The sequence below is a fragment of the Apteryx mantelli genome, chromosome 16 (assembly GCF_036417845.1).
Source record: "Apteryx mantelli isolate bAptMan1 chromosome 16, bAptMan1.hap1, whole genome shotgun sequence".
Taxonomy (NCBI): Eukaryota; Metazoa; Chordata; class Aves; order Apterygiformes; family Apterygidae; genus Apteryx; species Apteryx mantelli.
Genome location: NC_089993.1, coordinates 15,090,974 through 15,106,722, shown reverse-complemented (window position 1 = coordinate 15,106,722; position 15,749 = coordinate 15,090,974). Strand labels below are relative to the sequence as shown.

The following is a 15,749-nucleotide window of genomic DNA, read 5'->3' as shown; positions in this document are numbered from 1 at the left end:
CAGCCCTGAGGATTCGACATGATGCTGTGTGCTGCAGTCTGCCTCAGACCTTGCAAGTGCTCAGCAGCATCTAATGCTGAATCCTAGCTTACTTGAGCAGGGTTTACAGAGCCCGCACAATAATCCAGGCTCCTGCATGGACTATCTCCTTTGGTCCAGTCTGTGTCCTCAAATCCTTTGATCCTCTGCTGACAGAGGATGGTGCAGTTGTGGGGGCACGATCTTGCTCCCATAAAGTCACTATTGACAAGAGCCAGGGTTTCATTCCCAGCCAGCAGCAAAGCTCCCCTGAGCTTAGGGGAACAATCTGCCGGCAGTCTACAGACAGCTCTTCCCTCTGGGTTCCTCTGACAACTCCGTAACAGCATGACTTGCTGGATAGCCACACCAAGCCCAGGATTTCACTCAGAAAGTCAGACAGTTCACAGGCAGGCAGATCCAAATGGAAATTTTTTCCTTTTACTACTCAGGAATCATACAGAAGCTGCAGATCAAGTCAGTGCTGAAAAAATTGTTAGTAACTCAGGATGCTGAGCCAAACAGGAGAAAAGCCCCCATTGATAAATTAGCCTTCACATCCCCGTGAACAAGGACCAAATAGGAAATCCCCAGGGTGGAATAAGGCTGCTTACTTTCATTGCTGGGGTTATTAGGAAGCCACCTAGGCTTCTGCTCCTCAGGTTGGGTTTAGGAGTTCCACTGCTGCAGACTTCGACCCACGGGTGTAGCACGCTGTCCTTCACCCCTCGTGTTCGCCAGCCATCCCTGCAACCCATCCGCTACGGAGCGCGCGTTCCCAGGCGCGCAGGGCTTTTGCTGCTGTTTGCTGGCGCCAGTGCGTGTGCAGGTGTGCACACCCACCGTGGCTGCTGAGGCAGCATCAGCGCGTGCCCACAGCCTGGCAGCACAGCTCCATCCTGCTCCCTCTCCTCATTTAATTTGTGTCTCATCTACAGCTATACGTGTACTGGGTCCAGCCCAAGTATCTAGATGGGACAGCACAAGTGATGCCTCAGATCAGGTGTTAGCAGTCTGTGTGCACAGACATCAGTGTGAATGGTGCAGATGAGTGGAGTGCGTTTTTTTCAGTCTCCTCCTCCCTAAATTGTCTGTGTTGCAGAATCCAGCGAGTGTCCAATGCCACGTACTACAACCCAGCATGGAGATGGAGCTGAACATCTCTGGAAGGATACATATCCTGGCCTCCTCACGCGGGGAGACGATCAGCATGTGCACGTGCAGAACAGAGAGAGAAACAGAATTAGGTCGGTATGAGATGCGCAAGTCAAAGGGAGAGAATTGCTGAGTTCACCACTGTCTCCTGAAAAAGAACCAGGTGGGTGAAAAATGAGAGTGTGTTGGGAACATCTACGTGCGGCTGTTCAGCACTCACCCCAGGAGACTTGCAGGTGTGGTGCCAGCCAGAAGGACTCACTGGAGCAGAGCGATGTCTCGATTGATGGCTTTATCTAGGCTTCTTTTAGCAAATAATAAGCAGGGGGTTGATGTTTATCACTGCAACTGGAGCTGGCTAGTGCTTTAGATCACAGCCCTAGTGGGTTGGTCTGGCTTAGACAGTAAATCACTTTAGCAGCACTAATAATACAGAGTGACTGGTGTAGTAAACCTGCTATTACAGCAATAACCGGGCTCTGCTGGTTCTGTGAGTCAGGTTGGTGCCTCTGCTCAGGGCTGGTTAGTTTATTAAAGCTCTTTGCCAGAGTCACCTGGGCTGCTGCTTCAGCTCAGACAACCACCGAAATGGCTGTTCTGTCTATCTCTCCCCTGCCATTCCCCAAGCTGGCTTGGGCTGTTTTTATAGCCTGCTATAAAATTGTTTATTTTTGCACCTGTTTATAAAGGGTTTTTGGCCACAGGGGTCTCATGATGTTGTTTTCATGGTTTCTGGAGCAGGGCTGCTCTGTTGTTGCTAGAAATAATTGCTGTTAATTAATTCTTTGCTGATTTTTCTTTGGCAAAGCATATTGAAATAAACAAATAAGTGAACAGCGTGCTCTGTATCTCAGTGTTGTGGGAGCTCTTCTGAGGCCTGCAGTGACCTCCCAGCAATCCCATCAGCAGCCAGAGGAAGGGTAAGGCATGGTCCTCAACTTTCTATGGACAAAATTAATTGGGGGAAGGCTGAATTGCCCCTTCTAGCTGTTCAGCTTTCAGGCCATCATTTCTAATCTCTTTCTAGAGAAAACCCACAGCTTTGGTTCCGCCCAATGCTTTATTCAAATCACAGCTGAGCAATGTTACAGAAAGTGATGCGGTCTCAAATGTCTGGGCTGGACAGGCAGCTGAAGGCAGCAGTCTGTGATACGAGACTGACTGATGAGTCCTATAGTTGCAGCAAGTTTTCTCTTTTCCTCTGTGCCCTTTTAAAATGACCGATCTTCTTTCTGAGGACCTTGAGCTCCTCTGCAGAGATTTCCAGACCAGAAGTGATCTGTTGGGCTTCAGCTCCTTTCTCTCTGTCCCACAGTCCTGCCAGTAGCCTCCTGTGTCATCCATCCTCTTTGCACTGGGTCCCTGGCTGGAGCAGCCACTGACTCCCAGGTCCTCCTGAATGCACAGTAGCTGGCTTGTTTGCTCTGCTTCAGTCCCTACCCTGCAATGGGACATCACACGGTGCAGTCTCTGGCTTGAATGTCTTCAAGCTGTTCCTGGAAGGATGAGGCATTTGAACAGGAAGAGATTACCTTATTGGAACTGAGCAAAAGCAATTTCCCTGATAAGTGCTTGCCCTGTGGTTTGCACGTCGAACCTGTCCTGGTGCTGTCTCTGACTCAGATTGAATTGATGATGGCCAGCTACAAATAATCACTCTGACTTTTCCTGGATGAGCTGATACCCTCTGACGTATGGATCTTTTCACGTATGTGTTGGCTTTCTCCATACGGAGCCTCCCCAGGCCTGACTCTTTTCATTAGCATAAATCAGGAATAATGCTAAAAGCAGTGGTATAACACCGGTGTAGGTGAATTACTGATTTCGTTTGTCTAATTTCATCATCTTTTTTCCTGAGAACAGAAAAGAGCCCATAATTAGGACTGTTTTTCCAGGCGGTGTAAATCAGCATAGCGCCAGCCTTGTGGATGGGAGCCGCCGCGGAGCCACGCCAGTTCCCCCAGCTGCCCCTTCCATGTCATTTTTTACCGCGTATGAACTGGGTTCAGTACAACAGTAACAAGGTTGTCCCAGTGAGTCTTTTCTTGTGTTGAGGTTTCCCCGTGTGCTGTGAAGCAGACAAATACAAATATCCGACATCCTGCAGCTATCAATTACCTGGTTGCTCGCTACGACGTCTCTTGGCTCCCAACTGCCCTGCCAGAGTGACTAAGCAGCCTGCGTGACTGTGAAGAAGAACCTGCCCTTCCCCATACCGATTCCCAAATCTGCTGATTTCTGCGGCGAGACTGGCCGGAGCACAGGCAGCGGGAAGAGCACCCTCAGGCTGGGAGAAGAAACGGAAAGGATCTGTTGAGCACGTGACAGACGGACGCCGAGAAGCAAGCGGCTGGGGCTACTTTCCTTTTCGTGGCGGTGTGGTTGTGAGAGCGGGCGCCAGCCCCAGCACGTAGCAGCAGAGGGAGGACAGAAGCGAATCATCCGGTTTGTGACCAGCGGTGGTCACAGGGGTCTGAAAAATGGTGTCTAAGTAAACCAGCAGAGAGATCTTCCTGTCCTCGCTCCCCCGTTTCTTCTGCCGTGAAGAGGAATTCTGTGGTCTGTTGTGCCCCGTGTTACCTGCGAGCCTATTAAATGATGGGAGTAACAAACTCCCTTTTTCAACGCAGCTGACGCTGGGCTTTGGAGCAGAGTTAGCCACTATGCAAATGCAGTGACACCCTGACCTGCAAATTACTCCACGGCAGTGCGCTTTTAGAGCTGCACAACGCCTTTTCCTCTCTGGGGTCAGGTGCACAGCAGCTCCGCAAGCGCAGGACTTAAGTATGTTATTCTGGCACTCTTGCATCATTTTCCTTTGCATTGCTCTCTTCAGTTTGATAGCACTCAACACATGATAACCACGCAGGCAGAGGTGGGAAGTGTGCTTTTCCCTGCTCCAGAGAAGGAGAAATTCACACAGGGTCCATAAAGCAATTTGCTTAAAACCGTAGAGAAAGTTGGTGGCAATGACAGATTTTCAGTTCAAGCGTTTATGACTGCCCTGGTCTGAGCTCTCCCTGCTCCTTGGCATTCCTCTCTCCCAGGTGTAGCCAGTGTCTGGATTTAGCTGGATAACCCAACGAATACAATTTTTTAAAGAAAAACCTCCATGACTTCAATTTCTTTTTCTTTCTTTTGAACAGAAAACCACATTGCAACTGAAACTAGCTGCATTAACATGGGTGCGGGCGGTCAGTGCTACAGCTTTTCATGCAAACCTCCCGCTGTAAGAGCTGCCTTCCCTAAAGCACTGAGGAAGCACAAGGCATCCAGGCTGGTACAGCTACTCCTCCGGAAAGCTTTGCTTGTATGCGGTTACAGTGGCATGAATTATTGATATTTCTGTTAGAGCTGGCTGTGCACACAGGAATTTGTAATGTTTCCCCATGTCACACTGTGAACGCACTCTGGGGTCACATAAGGGGTTGAGTTTAAGACCCTTTTACTTGTGTGATTGCGACATTGATTTAGCCATTTCAGGACTAGGGCTGCAAATTTAACTAAATTACGATGGAAACAGCTCTTTCATAACAAAACAGTCCCAGGTTGGAAACAGCTAAGATGGAGGGGCGAGGAGAAGGTAATCTGGGGGATAGTTCTCTCTGTGTGTTTTCACGGTGTCAGCACAAAGATGGTGAGAAGACTTCCAGGAAGTTTTAAGCGTTCTTTGCCCTGACCTCACGCGCCAGCGTTTCCAACGGCATCAGCCAGCCTTGGCTACCACCGTGCTTAGCACTTTGGGAGATTGCATTAATAATGTCCGTTTCTAAGACAACAGCCTTGCAATTTAGAAAGGACTGAGTTAAAAATGTGTGTGTTTACATACAAACATTTTACACAGATGTATATATGTATTTATATACATATGTAAAAAGAATTATGTCAGACTAAAAGAGTCACTCAGCGGTGGAGAGACAGAAACCATCTGAACAAGGACGATGCCTTGACAGAAGCAATCTGGTCTCTATAGAGCTTGGCCAGAGACTTTAGGAGAAATAGGAGCAAATTCACTGAACACTCCCTAAGAGATCATACCCGCAAGCTGCTCCAAAACATGGTGAAAAGCTCATACTGAATTCCCTGGGTGCTGGATCCTACAGGTACAGCCTCACATGGACAAGTCTGAGCCGAGACTCCCACCTCTGAATCAAGCCCTTGATTTTCCACTAAACAAGAAATGATTTTCAAGTCTGGCTGATTTGGTCCTGCATCAACTTTTTTCTCTCGTTCTCCATGTCCCCTCTACTCACATGTGCTGTTTGTTTCCTGGTTTGAAGTTTGGAGTAGGATGTGTGCTGCCGTATTGGTGTCGTGGGGAACTCCCTAATTGTGATGGGACTTAAATGATGAGGATCGCCGCTGACTGATCCTTTCTGGCCCCTGTCCTCCACCTCCCCTGCTCAGCCTGTCCTTTATGAAACGCTCCCTTCTCATCATTGACAACAGGCTCTGTTAGATTTGATTTTATTACAAGATATAAATTTCTGTCTGCAGCCCTGATTTCCAGCATGCAGAGCGGAGAGAGGGATTGCCTAGCAACCAGGAGGACAAAAAATTAAGAGAATCAATGCGACTTAATGGAAAGCTAAACAGAGACTTTAAGGCCAATCTCCCTCCCTCTCTTCTCCCAGCCCTCCGGCCCAGGAAGTTCATAATGACTTGCAGTATCACAGCTATTGCACGAAGAATTTGGCAAGTGCACACACAGGTGCTGCAACAGCCAAAGGACCGGGGCTGCGGTGTGACTGAAGCACAAATGAAAACCTAACCTCCTAATTTGAACATAGGTAAAGCTCTGCTCCTGTAAGCATTTACACTGATGAGCAGTCCCACAAGCTTGAATATAATGTGGTTTTGGAGGATTAGGGCTAAGATTCTGTGCTGAAGCCAGTTTTACTCACGTGCTTGGGTCTAAGTCCTCCCTCAGTAGGAGTTTGAAGTCAGTGGCTTTGCTCCAGGTTAGTATTAGTGGTTTGGAGCTTTAAGAAGGTTAAGTCACCTTTTTGGCACACAAGTCGAGGGCCTGGATGCTGTGGCTGAAATTCACAGCAACAGGACTACGTGCGGGAACAGGGGCTCCAGCATTGAGCCTTTGGTTAGCATGGGAATGAGTTTCCAGATGCCATCAGCCCACATGTGGAAAAACAGAAAAACAGAAAACCCCAACACTGCATAACGTCATACTGTTGTTCAGCAAGGAATAGTCCAATGTCACTTTAAAACAATCAGAAATTTATTCCGTTAAAGTCGATTGTCTGACAGTACAAATGGCAAGGTCATTTAGGAAAATGTATTCCAGATGAGAGGAGTATTTAACCATATCAGGCCATGATTTTCCATCTGTTTAAAGATGTACCTTATTTTCTTCGCACAAAGCGTTTCCCCGGAACCGGTGGCACTGGTCACACCGGTGTACACTTGCAGGACCAGGCTGTGGAAGTTCCCCAGGAACTACGTGGATCCTCCTGCTGCTTGCGCAAGCCTTGAACCTTAGGAGGAGCGTTAACGCTCTGCAGAAGGGCGTTGTTCTGTTTGAGGCAACGGAGATGGACGGCTTAACGGGGGACTGGCTCCGCAGAGCCAAAGACGGTTCTGTAACCACATATGAACCACAAATAACTCGGTCGTAGCGGCGTTGTAGACGTCCGTGACCCGTACGGGAGAGGAAGGCTTCCCCGGGGCTGGGGCAACAGCCCGCGAGGCGCAGCCCTGACCTGCTGCTCCGCCGACGGCTGCCCGTGCGGCCCCGTCCTGTCAGCTTCCCAGCCCTTAGCTGAGAAAGGGGGAGAGCAGCACTTTCCCACGGCGCAGACGAGGCACCAGCGGCCGCAGCCCCCGGCGCCAGCACGGAGCGGGGAGCCGGGCCCTGCCCCGGCCGGGCCCAGCCGCGTCGCCTGCCCGGCGCAGCGCCGGAAAGCGCTGGACGGGGGGACGCGCGGAGGGGAAGTGCGGCCGCGTGCGCGCAGAGGGGCGAAGGAGGGGCGCTCTGGGGGAGCCGGGGCCAGCGGCGAAGCTCACGAGCGCCCCGGGAGACGCTGAAGTCAGAGAGGAGCTCCAGGGCAGGCCTCACGGACGCGCCGAGGCCCCTCTGCCCGGCCCGAGGCGTCGCCGTCGCCGCTCTGCCTCGCCACAGCAGCATGGCGGCTCCCGCCCCGCGGCCGCAGCGCCCCCGCCGGGCCGGGCCGGGCCTGCGAGGGGGCCCCGGGCAGCCCCAGGGCGGCGGCGCTGCCCCCGGCCGCCAGCGGCCGCTGGGGGTCGCGGGCGAGCGGCGCGGGGAGCCGCCAGCCCCCGGGGTCCGGCTCGGCTCGGCTCGGCTCGGCTCGGCCCGGCTCGGCCCGGCGGGCGGAAGGCGGAACCGGCGCGGCGCCCGGGCGGGCGGGCGGCTCCAGCGGCGGCGGGGCGAGGAGGCGCCCTCGGGAGAAACCGCCCCGGCGCGTCCCCGCTCGGCGGCGGCGGCGGCGGCGTGGCCCGCCGGAGGCGTTCACCTTGCGCGGGGCGAGCCGGGGGCCGCATGGAGCAGCCTCGCCAGCGCCCCCCGCCCCGCGCCATGAAGCTCATTTAGCCGCGGCGGAGCCGAGCGAGGACGCGGGAGCCGCGCGCTGCCCGCGCCGCCTCCATGGCGAAGGAGAGGAGCAGGAAGGCGCTGGCGGAGCTGCTCCAGCGGCCGGGCAACGCGGCGTGCGCCGACTGCGCCGCGCCGGGTAAGGGCGCGCGGCTCGGCGGGCGGCGGCGGCGGCGGCTGCACCTGCCCGCCCGGCCCGGCCCGGCCCTGCCCTCCGCCCGCCCGGCCTCGCCCGTGCCGGCGCGGAGGGGTCGCGGCGGGCCGGGGCGCCGGGGAGGCGCCGCCCGGGGGGCAGGGGGCGGCCGGGGCGGCGCCCGGGGGGCGAGGGGAGGCTGCGCTGCCTTCCCCGGGCGGGAGCGGGCTGCTTGGGCTGGGCCGCGCCCGGGGTGGCCCTGAGCCTGGGCTGCGGGGCTCGGGGAGCCCAGCCCGGGGCGTGCAATGGGGGGGAATGCAGTGGGGTGGGGTGCACTGGGGAGGGATGCAATGGGGCAGGGTGAAAGGAAGGGGTGCACTGGGGAGGGATGCAGTGGGGTGGGATGCAAGGAAGGGGGTGCACTGGGGCGAATGCAGTGGGGTGGGATGCAAGGAAGGGTTTGCAGTGGGAAGAATGCACTGGGGAAGGATGCAAGGAAGGGTTTGCAGTGGGGAGGGATGCACTGGGGAAGGATGCAAGGAAGGGGGTGCACTGGGGAAGAATGCACTGGGGCGGGATGCAAGGAAGGGGGTGCGGTGGGGAGTTTGCGGCACCAGGGCACCTGGGCCAAGCCCCAGGCGAGGCAGGGGGAAGGGTATCCCCTCCGCCCCCGCAGCCCAGCTCCACTCCCAGCTGTGGCAATGCTGATGTCATCCCAGGCTACTCCGGCAGGTCTCCGTGCCTGCGATCTGCAGTGCAGAGCAAGCCCTCCACATGGGTGACACTGACATTTAATTAACCTGCTCGGGTTTCCAGGCGCGGAGCGGGTGGCTGGTGGGCGCTCGGCAGGCAGGAGCGGGGCCCTCGGAGCTCGGCGAGGGTGGGTGCGCGGCGCCCGCTTGCACTTTTCGTTATTGTTGCCTCGCAAACGGAGCGTGGCTTTTGTTGCTGCTCCTGCCGTACCAGTGAGCAAACACACTCAGGGAACCAAACGCTTTGCCATGCCGCTTCCTGCCTGTCAACCTTTGACCAGCGTGCCATAGATTTATGCAGGCTTTGCCCACTTTTTAATGCAGTGGAGATGACAGTGCTAAAATGTCCATAGACCTGTTATGCACAGAGGCTTTGGGGAGAGAAAAATCTGAGTGAGACACGTCTTCCTTGTCCTTTGCATGGGTGAATTGTTGGGGTCCAGGTGTGATCGTGGGAAAGCCTAAGCCTTGTGGAGCAAAGTGATGATCAGGTCTGCATAGTGTTATGGGACTTACCTTTGAGAAGAATCTTGCAGATTTGCATAGCAAGTAACTTTTTTTTTTTCTTCTTCTTTTTTTAATCACCTTACAGAAGATACTAAAAATTTTTATTAGCTTGAGCAGGATGGTTCTGAAAGTGATGCAGAGAAGGGATGTCCTTTTTCATCTTGTTCTGTAGGTTAAAAAAAAAAAGAAAGACTTCAGCAGAACCTTATTATATTTGTGTGTGGTATGGATTTCTTTGGGATTTCAGTGTCTATGGGATACTATCATGCAGCTTGCGCCATTACCAATGGGTTCATATCCCCGATCTGCATTTCGGAAAGATGCTGTTGATCTTTAGACGCGTTGTGTCGCCGGTATCTGGCTAGGGAGGACAAAGCACTTCCTGCGCAGTGTGAACGGCTTTGCAGCGTGGTGTGGCCCTGCCTGCTTCCACCCCTCTGCTGGCTGCTGCTGCTGTGTAACTGCACCAACCTACCTCCTAGTTGCCTTGCCGAGCTCAGCTTGGGCTCGCTGAATAGGTGTCTCCTTAAATTGCTCCTCCCTGGAGGAGACTTTGCAAGCTGGGGCCACTCGGATCAATGGGATAATTCTTCCTTGCGCTGTGCGTAATGTAAAGCCCCTCCGCAAACTGGGAAGTTTCTCAGCATCAGCAGGATGGGGCTGAAGCTGTGGGTCAGTGAAATAGCTCGTGCTGGGGAAAGGTGGTTGTTGTTAAAGACACCAAATGGGCTTGTAAAACAGCAAAGCCGTGTCTTGCTTTTGGTGACGCTTGCATGCAGGGATGTCTTCAGTAAATTTGCAACTCAGAGAGGAGAATTTGGGCCAGTGTCTTTTGTAACACAAGATGTGCTATATTAATACCATTCAGCCTCTCTTCTGAACTGTCTCAGGGCTATTTCCCTGGGACTGGAGCTCTGTTCTTAAACGGCATTTCTTTAGCGATCGCTTTGCTTCAGTTTCTTTGACGAACGCTACTCATGGCGCTGTAATGTGCTCCTCTGCCTGGGAGTGACAATAGACTTGAAATGCCTCCCCCAGCTGTATTCCCTGGATTACTTGATACCCAGCTGAAAAACAGACACATACCTTGTGCCTGTTGGTGATGCATAAAATATTCCTTCTGAATTCTGTTATTCATCCTGGCGTGAACGAGAACAGCGACTGTTGCAGCCGCTCTCAGTGTGGGCGCAGAGCAAAGGGGTGGGAATAGCGATGTGTCCCTTGGCTGGTGTCTCTCCCATCTGCAAATGTCCTTATGCCCATACAGATGAGGGATCGCGGGACTCCTTCCCTTGGCTTGCAGCAGCCGAATGGACAGGCACAGTCACGGGAACTTCAGCCCCGTGCTGACTGGTGTCCTGAGAGCCCCAGAACGAGGTATAAATATGATCTTGGCAGAGAAATGGGATGTACAGAAAGTTAAAAGGGAGAGCTGGAATTGGGTGGCCAGCTAGAAACAGGAAAAGTACCGAAGCAGAGAAAATAAAGTGAGAATGAAAGAAGAGCAGGGGGGAAAAAAACGAACAGAGGATGGGAAAGCAGGTACTACTTGTCCTTTCCCGCTTGTGTCATGTGCCATCGTATTGCTGGTCTGGTGCAGCTGGGGTCAGGATCCTTGGTTTATTATTATTATTACTTCTAAAATGGGCATGTTCCTTTCCTTGAAATCCCAGAGCTAATTGAGGACCAATGATAAGAGATGGCCATTTAGCTAAGGGATACTAATAACAAAGAATAGGATGGGTCAGAAATATAATAAGAGAAAATTGCTCTAGTAGTTAGTCTCTTTAATTCTGTGTATTTGGAAACTATCTGGTTTTTCTTTTGCTCTTGGAAATTTTTGTTTCAGAAATCAGCCAGTCAGTGGACAGTTTTCCTTTTCTCTTGTCAGACAGGGTTGTTTCTTTTGTTATTGTTTTGGCATTTTGATGGGGCTCAGTAGCTATGGACCTTGAGGAATGAATTGTCCCAGGTATTACATGGTCATGTAACAAAAACGTGGGTTCCTGCTGCAAAGACCCTGCAGCTCAGCATCACTGTGACTGAGCTGTGACCATGCAAAAAGTCAAACCCCAGGATGGAGGCAGAGCAGCAGGAGAGCGAGTGCTTTTTCTCTTAGGCTATGTGGGTAACTGTCTCCCACAGGATCATGGAAAACAGCTGGATCCTTGCTGAGATTAAGCAAAATTTACTTATTGACTGGACTGGACCAGAATCTGCTACTTAAATAATCCTAATGTCATGGCTTGTAGCCCTCAAAGTCCCACGACCAAGACTAGCATATCTGACATTTCTATAGCCTTGGTTTGTCCACAGAATATATACGCTTGTATCTGTGTGGAACATGGCAAAAATCCTCGCAGATAAGATTTTGAGGGCGTATCTCGGGAATAGCGAAAAGGCTTGCAGGGGCCCTGGCCATGACAGCTGGGAATGCAGAAGGACACTGAAGTAGAGACTGAAAATCAGAGTGGAAAAAGATCTAAGAGGATAAATTTCTCATTTGCAGGGTGTGTTGTTGTTGTTGTTGTTTTAAAAGCTTCTAATTAATTTTTATTAATTATATCTTTACAAAACTTTATTTTGCAATGAAAGGCTGTTTTGAATTAAAAAAAATAGTTGCAAAAACACCATCCGTCCTTGATGAATAATGAGACTGCATTAGCTGCGCCTTTGAGACTGAATTATGAGGTAGAAGCCACTATAATAAAGTTGTTATTTGGGGCATCTGGCACTCTATCATTACACATTTCTGTGTTGGAGTCTGGGTCCTAGATTTTGGTTTGCAGTGTGTTTGTTTTGGTGGGTTTAAAGATAAAGATTTCACTGAGGAAGACAGCATGTTAAATGCGGTCCTAAGCGTAATGGCTCTCAGCGTATTAGAATAACCTTTTTTCTTCAAGACTAATGTGGCAGGTTTTTTTTTTTTTTTTTTTTTTTTTTTTTTTTTTTTTTAATATGATTCCTTGTCTTAGGCAATCTTTCCTCCCATCATGAGACGGATGGTTATCTCGGGGCATAACAAGACCTTGCGTATTTCTCTCTGCTCCATTTTTGCATGACTTAGGGTTGTGTTTCCACTGAGCGAGAATCATTTTACATCACGGGACACCAGGGAGACCCTGAAGACAGAAGTGGAAATCCTGTCAAAGCGATCCTGCGGTTTAGACCCTCCAGCAGCGGTTTTCTGGGGCTTGTTTTTATCGCTTTGATCTTTCTTATTTGTGGGGATTACTGGGACACGGACCCTCAAAGGAGAGTGGTCAAACACTGACTTCTGTGTCCGCGAGGTGTGGATGGGGTGGGAGATGGAGGAAGAGCCGAGGGGCAGGAGGCGAGAGGTGGAGAGGGATCTAGCATCGGAGCGCCCTTGCGTTGCGGAGCTGGGTGTATTTGGCCTTGGGTGTAGTGGTGTATATAAAAGCCTGTGAGGAGGTGTACAGCTGAGATTGTTCCCAACACCTTTCCTACAGGCCCAGCATCTTCTTATTTTTAAAGTAGGTGAAGCTATTTCATTCCATTGACTTCATGAAATAGGGGTGGTGATTAGAGGAAAATACATGTGTGCAGGGGATTGCTTGATTTGTTCTGGATTAAGGAGGGCATTGAAAGGATTTGATCTTAAACCTCTCCATCCACTATCTAATCACCAGCCCTAAAAACACAGATTTGGAAGAGAACCGACTGAGTCATCGGGTCCTGTCTCTTGCTGTCATATGCAATGACATCTTCTAATCCCCCCCATGAAGTGATGGGGCTCTGTCTTGTAATTTCTTCTCTCTTTTGCCCCCACTACCTCCTACTGGAAAGCTGTTCCAGAGCTTCGCTGCTCTAATGGCGTGAAACGGTCTTCTCATTCTCAAGCTAAATGTGGAAACTTGTTCCCGCACCTCCATTGTCCTCTAACTTAAATAGTTCTTTTTCTTCCCTGGAATTTGCCAGCTCTTCTCCCTCGGCGTGCACAGAGTGAGGGGAAAAATTCCCATAGAAGTTGTTTCCCTCGATTCCGTGTTCTGCAGGGAAAAGGACTTTTTGAAACCAAGGATGCTTAACGTGACTGTGCTTTCTGACCGTGCTTTAATGTGACAGTCTGTCCTTTCCTAGTTCCCAGGCTTGCAGCACTGTTTTGGTCTGCAGACAGCAAGCAGAGGGGGCTGCTGAGACCTGACAGCTGAATAAAAAGACCTTGGCATGTTTAGTGCCTTCACTGAGAAATTTTCCTACTTAGTGAAGTGTTGGTGGGAGTCTGTTTGGCTTTAGCTTTATGTCTTTTATTGTTATTTTTGAACATGCATGACCAGGGCCTGTTTATTAACCTCCTAATCTTTCCCACAGAGTAAACAGCAAGAGAAGTTTAGTGCTGAAATGAGGTTCTCCTGACTGTGGTACTAAGTAAAGCCTTCTCTGCTTGCTGTTCAGCTGCTGTTGATTTAATAATGTTGATTGTACAAAAATTCCCATGTTTACATGCATGTAGGACATGCATTACCTTCCTAGTGCAGGGTAGAAGAGGTTTTGCCTGCCTACGCATTTCCTCATCTCCCCTCCAATAATTTCTTCTCACAGACGTCACCTGGGGAGGGGGAGGCAGCGGTACTTGCTGGTGGACGCGTTCATGGGACGTTGCTGCACGTTCACCCTGTGCTCTTGGATACTTGTCTTGGCCAGGCCTGTAGCAATAACTGCTTGTGGTTTAAGATGGGAATAGGTGGAGTAGGGGCGTATGAGTAAGTTTAGTGACTCTGATTTCTTGTTCTTGTCTTGTGGGTACTTTGAGTCTGCTACTGCTCCGCTTTGTGTGATTTTTCATGTGGGCTAATGGCATTTAGGGCTTTGGGGACGGGAACCCTGAGTTTGTATCCTGGATAGAGGAAAGAGTTGTTGTAAAGAACTGTATTCCACTGCCATCCCACCTCCAGGTCTTCTCTGCTCACCTTTTGCTTTGTATATTTGTCCTAAATCTTACGTAGGTTCTCTTTGTTTATTATTTTTCTGGTTTTAGCCTTTTTTTTTTTTTCCCCTCCATGGGCTGTTCTTTTGCTTAGTAATGCTGGATTCAAGCTGCAGAGTTTGTTGTTCTGTGTACCGGATTGTCCTTGGGCCTGTGGTAGCAAAAGGTTGGGGAACTTAGTTTCTGAATTCAGTTCTGTGTTGCCCAAGTGTTTCAGTTTTGGTTTGGATGCTTCTCTAATCTCTGGCTGTGCCTTCCTTTTCAGATGAATCAGATGTAAAAATATAACCCCAATGTCCTTTTTCTGAGTCTAGTTTAGCTTTGCTATTTAGTAATGAAATTACATCAGGTTTTTATTTTGAAAGTCATCCTAATCTGTGCATAAGTGAACAAAAGTCTCTACCGTGTTCTACAGTGAAGGCACTCTACAACCAGCCTCCGTTGTTCTGGAGCGATGATGCCTAAGGATAAGTGACTTTCTGCACTCGTGACAGTGTGCTCTGTTTAATATTTCCCCTGCTCCTTGTTAGTCTTTATTCTTTTTGGCTTGGTATAATGGAATAAAGTCATTTGCTTGGAACTTAGGAATGCCGGAGAGTTTTCATTAGGCTTTACTGCTGTTTGCAAAAACCCTTAAAACTTTGGAGGCTTAGAAAAAATGATCTGTTCTGAGCAGGGCCCAAGTAGCGAATAGTGCACTGAAATGGCAATGTATCATCATCTGGAAGAGCAAGGAATGCATGGTAGTGACTGTGTTTGCTGGATCAAAACAAATAAAACAGCTTAAATAAAACTACTGAAATCCCCAGATGTTCAGTGTGGAGAAGGCACTCCAGCAGTTTAAGCGTCTAGTGACAAGATGAACTTAAGCTAGCTACAGAGAGGGGCGTTTGTACCATCCAGGTTTCTGTGTCTGATGGCGTATTTTGCTAAATCCATCTGTGGCCAATGCAGAGACATGAGCTCTGGAGAAACCTCTCTCTCTGCTGACTGCAGAGCCCAGGAAAACTAGTTCACTAAACTAAAGGGTGGCAACAGTAGTGCCCCAAAACTTCCTTGTCAGGTTATGTAAAGACACTTATGTGACTTTAATCACATGCTTGATAAAATGTTGTCTTATCTTGAAGTCTGCCCTAGCGCAGTCATTTGAAGGGTTGAAATTTGTGATTATGCCAAGGTCAGAGATCTCTATCCTTATCTACCATGTCCATGAGCTGAGGCCCTTTCACGTGTCTAGTGTTGGAGAGCACAAATGAAGACCGAGACTGCGATCAGCTCAGGGAACGCTGTAGCTGCTGACACCAGCAAGTGTTACAAATGGCTTTAAAAAACATCTCTACGGAGCTGGGTACTAACCCAGGTCTGCAGCCATCTGCTCGGGAATCTGTCACCAGCTCCAGGAGAAGCTCCGTGGGCGTCGAGGCTTCATAGCTAGGTTTCTCTGGAGATTGTGTCACAAGTGCGCAGAACAGGGCTGCGCAGAGCCCGAGAAGGGGAAGTCGGATGGGCAGAGATCTCCGGAAGATGGAGTAAGGGAATCCTCTGCCCTCCTCCTTCCTGTGCGGGTGCGGTGCCACCGGGTCGCAGGGGCATGCCAACCCGCGGGGTGGTGTGTGTCCATAGCCCTCTGACTTGTTCAGATGCTACTTAGAAATTCCTCCTGGCTTT

At 50.5% G+C, this 15,749-nt stretch overlaps 1 protein-coding gene across 1 annotated transcript in view; it reads left to right on the top strand.

The window, feature by feature from the left end:
- The first annotated feature begins 7,594 nt into the window (after positions 1-7,594).
- The window catches only part of ADAP1 (ArfGAP with dual PH domains 1), an 80,096-nt gene continuing 71,941 nt past the window's right edge, over positions 7,595-15,749 (top strand). The window contains exon 1 of the mRNA XM_067306593.1: positions 7,595-7,877. Within this exon, the coding sequence (XP_067162694.1) occupies positions 7,793-7,877 (85 nt within the window). The 5' untranslated portion in view covers positions 7,595-7,792. The remainder of the gene's footprint in view (positions 7,878-15,749) is intronic.